Source organism: Trachymyrmex septentrionalis, unplaced genomic scaffold (assembly GCF_001594115.1).
Source record: "Trachymyrmex septentrionalis isolate Tsep2-gDNA-1 unplaced genomic scaffold, Tsep1.0 scaffold80, whole genome shotgun sequence".
NCBI classification, from domain to species: domain Eukaryota; kingdom Metazoa; phylum Arthropoda; class Insecta; order Hymenoptera; family Formicidae; genus Trachymyrmex; species Trachymyrmex septentrionalis.
In genome coordinates, this window is record NW_017305988.1 from 1852106 (window position 1) to 1858267 (window position 6162).

General features: G+C 36.6%; 1 protein-coding gene across 1 annotated transcript in view; it reads left to right on the forward strand.

Moving 5' to 3' along the window:
• Positions 1–6162, forward strand: part of LOC108754779 (putative uncharacterized protein DDB_G0271606) — a 22049-nt gene that overhangs the window by 5165 nt on the left and 10722 nt on the right. The window contains exon 2 of the mRNA XM_018497365.1: positions 1990–2253. Coding sequence (XP_018352867.1) covers positions 1990–2253 — 264 coding nt within the window. The remainder of the gene's footprint in view (positions 1–1989; positions 2254–6162) is intronic.

A 6162-nucleotide genomic window follows, 5' to 3' on the forward strand; every position in this document is an offset into this window, starting at 1 on the left:
TTTTTTTTTTTTGTATTATTTTCACGTTTATGGAATGTAAAACAAAAGAAACGTCCACAAGCATTCAATAGTTTAAGGAGGTTAATACAGGTTAATAATGGCTGGAAAGGTTGCTTTCATTTGTTAATTTCAAGCGTGCAATATCTATCCTACACTAGTACATATTAGAGAGAAAGTGCAAAAAGCGCGATATCGATGTTTCAAATCATATATCGTGGTTTCGAAATAACTGTCACCTTCAAACATGTTTCACAATTTTCCAAAGCGTCATGACTGCTTTTCTATTTTCTCTTTTTCGTTACTAAATAAATATAAAATACATAAATTGCGTGCCGTGTTACTGTCACAAACACGCTGTAAATTCAATTTATTTAAATCACTATCCACGATTAAATTTCTTAACGAAATTTCTTAACTTCGATTGCTTCACTTGCAATTAATGGTTCTTCTTAAACCAATTCCCCACGATCAGATCTATTTTGGAACGTTCTCCACAGATGAGGTAAACGTCAATGACTAGCAAGTAATGGACAGACCAAGAAATTTGTTTCAAAAGGCAAATATTAATTTGTTTTCGTCTGAAACGCCTGGCAACAGTACCTGTTTACTTTTGTTAGGAGGATCGCGCGGCAATAAAGCCAGCCTCGGATGGCCTACTATCTCTTGGAAGCCTCTCACCCGAGTCGTCCATCCACATCGAGGTCATTACGAATTGTATGTACAAGTACAGTCCGTGATGCAAGTCTCATCTTCTCATAGAGAAGATCAAAGCCCAAAAATCAAAGCGTCACATAATTTCATCTCAACGTAGAAGATATTTGACACGGAATAATCTTGAACGAAAACTCATAGAGCTAAAAATGTATCTTTAATCCTGAAATAAACTTGCAGCGCAATATCCATTTTGAAGTTTCGAATACGCGATGTAGCATAATTACATAACGTGGCAGTCAAACATGATCTACGTGTCCGAGTAAAATAGCGGCAAGTGTTTATGATCTACAAAAGCGTCGGGCGTCAAAACGGGTCCGAGTCACTATAATAATGTCAAGGTACAGTTAGCACGCGTCAAATATATTTTATCGCACTTATTCCCGGGGCTCTTGAAGGAGTTAAATGACGCCGCAATAGTTTATTTTCAGCTGTCGTTAATTTACTTGACTGCAATGCACGGACGTCATTTGATGACTAGATACACACACACACACACATTACATACATACTTTAAATATTGCAGAAAAATGTTTGATCTGATTTTTTTATACATGTTTTCGTACGACTGATAAAGATATTGATTAAAGCGATTTTCTAGATATTATGTGTGTGGTACCGACTGATATATTCTCAATGAATAATATGTGAGTCAAGGAGAATGAATATATACTATATATATATATATGATCGATATAAAATAAGAGAGAGAGAGAGAGAGAGAGAGAGACACTCTTGAAGAACTCATTCACTCGCCAAGGAAAACCTGACTTTGCGTTTCCATGAGATTCAACAAAAATTCCGGTGAATCAACAAGATGCATTAACATACATACGAGATTTTACATAATCACCTTCCTACTCCCCTTTTATTGGTGTAACTAGCGCGGGAATCCATGGCACAATAATTTACTCGCATTAACGTTCATGTAGAACACAGAAACGTGCACATGCACATATGTATGTATGTATGTGCGTATCTATATCACACCTGTCACGGAGGTGCCGGTATACTACTCTTCTGAACACACACAATGGGACTTCACGCTGGTTAACCAACCGAGTCGAGGTCTTTTGTCGTTTCACGCTCTCCTTTGACGTACATTCTCTTCGCCATTGTCGTTTTTAATAAAACTGTTTTAATATTAAAAGGGAGGAGACACCTAACGAAGCCCGATTCGTTGTTGACGGCTCTAACGAAAAGAAAGTAAAACAGATTTAACTCCTTTTTGCCTCCTCTCCTCTTCAAATGTTGTAACGAGCGATACCTTTTTTACAGGCATACATGAGACCAATGAAAAGCACGGCTGTGCAGATCGCAAGGATTGCTGCTATTACTCTGATCACGATGTCTGTCGTGCTTGGTAGCTTTATCCTGGCGGCATCCTGGGTCCAGGCTAGAGCTTCCTGCACGCCGGAATCGATCGCGGCAATGCAGGCCGAGTTGAAACTTCAACAGCAACAGGCCTATTCGTATCAGCCTGCGTCGTATCAGCCGCAGGGTGAATTTCTCAAGCATTTGCAGCCAGAAGCTCTAATCCAGGTAAGACTATAAAAAAATATGATAGAATAAGATACAAAAACTATCGTAATATATATATATATATCTGCATCATTCGCAAGAAAACAAAACGAGCAATAAATGCCGGAATATACATTTACAATTTGTATCTTGCAATAAAATATACTATCTTTATATCGAACGTTTACTTCTTACAGTCAGTGTTTCCGATATACATTGCCAGTACTGAAAGTCCATAATATACGTGACATGAACTATAGATTTTCAATATTGGCAGTGTATATAGGAATATGGCCTTTTTCGAAATGTTCGATTCTTACAAATAATAAAGATCGTATCCTGTTAATTTAATTGATGATCGCAGCACTTGCTATCGCGAGGAGTAATCAAGGTAAGTCCACCAAAAACGAGTAGAATAATGAACAAAAAAAAAAAGAGTAATAATAATAAAAGAGGAAAATTTACTATAATGTTTTCAGTATCGTTGCCTCTGAAAAACGCAGCTGCATATAAACGCACGATTATCAGATAACGACTGTCCTTACTGTAGTCGTTATGGAGAAATCGCGTTGACGGTCCTGTTAATTTTTCGTAGCAGGGAAAGTGACTGTGTCTGTATCGACCGCGAATTAGATTTCTCATTTAATTGTTAAGCGAATTAAATTCCACCGTTTGCGGCGTAAAAAAACAGCGGAGTCGACGCCGCAGCTTTCAGCTTGTTATATTCACGCTGGTGGTTTCCACGGGGATTTCTAAATTTTCACGTCGTGGCAGCGTTGCGACGAATCGCAAAAGGAATCAATCGACAGAGCTGTGCAGATCGACAAATTGCCTCGGACAGACCTGCAATTTAGCTCTTTATGATTGAAAGTGAAAAAAGGGAAACGTTAGTGCGATGCTGCTAATATAATTAGCATTCGTCTTCGCGCTCAGTAAAAACGCAAATTTGCTTCGGCAGCTAAAGAATACTAATGCGGCATACGATGTGCACAAATAAATCATAATATAGACGGGAATCTGCCTTTCGAATATCTTTTTAGTTGAAAATATCTATTTTTGTCATAGATTCTACATGTGGTAATTTAAAACAGATCATTACTTAAAATTACACGAATTAACAGCAAGCAGTTAAGGTAAAATTCATCGATCGGTTGCATATCTAAAATAATTATACTGAAATTCGAAGAATGGTTGTCATTATATAAATCGGACTATTATAGGATAAGAAGCAAAACAGGTGGAATCGTTTTTTCACGAAAAAAACATTGTTCGAAGAGAATTGTGTCTGATCTATCATATAGTCTGTCAGGAATTTTTGTGATACTTAATATTATCATTATAACGACGATCATAATACCATTATGATTTGTCGTTGATTGTTTTCACTGTTCCATAAAATACAATTTGCAACTCTGTAGGTATATAATTGGAACTCTAGTTACCAATCAAGTATAGCAGCAAGAATTCGTTAAGAAATTTTATCTGTTTTAACGAAGAAATATAATGCCCGTCTTTGAGAAAATATTATTTTAATCCAGAAATCGCTAGAAATTATTAGCCTGCGACATGATAAAAAATAACGAAATACGTGACGAAATATGACTGCGACGTAAAATCTTTTTGAGGAAATAATTTCATAAAAATGAAAATGACTTGTAAATGAAAATTACGTGAGATATAAATTATCAAGCAAATTGTATAATTTTTTTGTCAATATCACGTTTAGAATGAACACATTTATTTTAATTTTACCGTCAATATATCGGCAAGAAGAGAAGAACTGCCGTGATATACTTACGTGATATACGGAATCTCTGAGTACGATACAATTGAACATAGGAGGCTAATTTTCTAGCAAAACATTGGATTTTCCTGTTTCTTTCAGTCATTAGCATGAAATATAATTTCTTAGAAAATTAGCAAGCAATTGCTTCTTGTCTGTAACATTATGCCTTCTGTTTCTCTGATTGTTTCTCTTCGGCTTTTTTTTTTTTATATAAAAACTTTACATAGCAACAGAAAACAAATAATTACCATTTTATATGTGTTGTTAATGGACATGTCTAACACGTCTAACAAAACTGTTTCTTAACACGAGTGTCTTACCGTCACCCAGTGAAAATCACGAATCCTCGAATGCTAATGAATGAACTGGCATAAAATATCGCAAATTTAGAAAGCGTATAGTTATTTACAACCTTGTTCTTCGTTAAGAAAAAGAGAAAGAGAAAAACAGAAAGGCGCGCGAGCGTCTTGCGAGCGCGCGCTTGAATTGACAGCGAATTACAATTGTCGACAAATTGCTAGACGGAATAAAAATATTTCTATAACCACCGCACGACTTTTCTAAGAAAGTATCACGTCGCGAAATACTTCTTGAATGTTTGGGCAACAGTTTGTGCACAGTTGGACTTATTATGATCCAAATGGGAAAATTTTCGATGGGAAACGCCAATCCGTTGCCGATTCGCAATTATCATTGTGTTATCTGCGATTTTATTATATTGCACGCGACGATACCATGCTAGCTCGCTCGTCTCGGAGAAATTGGGAACGAGTGCCTTACGTAAAGCGAATATAATACTTGAGCACCTCAAACCAGGAAATCGGAGACACTTTTTTTTCTTTTGATTAAAAATCTAAAAGTTTCACAAGAGTTATACAGCTAACTTGTCTACTTTCTCAGCGCGTTTAAGTTTATTTAATTTATTCTCATTTTATAATTTAGCAAAAGCAGAGAAAAATGCTTAAAGCAGAGATAAATGACGCGATATTATCGTAAGATATTACCGGAGTATTCGGAGAGATTTCAATGCCTCAAGCCGCGCAACGATATATTCTATTATACTCAATTCTATCTTACGGCAACGAAATTGCAAAGATCGGCGCAACATATATATTTTTCATATGTGCAAACTGAATGTTTGTCGAAATTTAACTCGAATCTTAAACCGGTGTTAGTTTTTACTATTACATAGCAAAAGAGGGAAAAGTGAAATCTCTCTAATAAAACTCTATAATTTACATTTTATTTTATTCGTTATTTCTACTTGAACCAGGATGGTAGGAATATCAGGCGATATCCCAAGGTTTAATTCTTCAAGGCCACATTCAGACAAAGCGTGTTACAATCGTACGTGACAACAACAGTATCGACGAATCGGGAACATATTGAAGCAAAGATATAGAATACATTCAATAACCATTACGCATCTTTCCAAAAAATTGTATATATACGTATAATTCTTTATAAAAGTGTGTGTATGTGTATGCATTAATTAAATTTATTTTATTTATTTACCGAGTGGATTTATTTACAGCTGGTGCTGCATAAATCATATTAACTTAAAGATTATTAAGAAGGATAATATATTTAAAAAATGATGTTTCGCTGTGGGATTTCGAGATATTAATAAATAAGTAAAAAAGATGAAAGAATTTAAACTGAAAAGATACTTGAGGACTTGAGCAACTCTTGCTTCTGAAATCTTTCGATTTTATCTTGATGTGCACGGCTACATTCTCTCCCTAAATCATAATCATCCTAGAGAATACACTTTCGCTGACGGGCACGTACAATCAGCCCATAAATCCTAGTGAGATTATCTTTCCCTCGTATGTCCAGCTGACTGACGGCTGACGAGAAACGCGTGACGCGTAAAAAAAGCGCGATTTTTTTTTCCACGCATCATAAATCCCCCGCGCTACGACGCGATCTCTCGTCGCAAGCGGAAAGAAGCGGCAACGTGCCGGTATGTAGACAACGGCGATTAATTCCGGCGTTAAAGTGAGCCCGCTGTAAAGAACGAACTTTCGAAGAGGCACGCTCCGATCGTCCGTGAGTATATTAAACGCAGAAAACGAAACGCAAAGAAACGCTCGGCGCGAAGCGGTACCAGGAGCCGCGCGTTCAAGGAGAACCGCAAACGG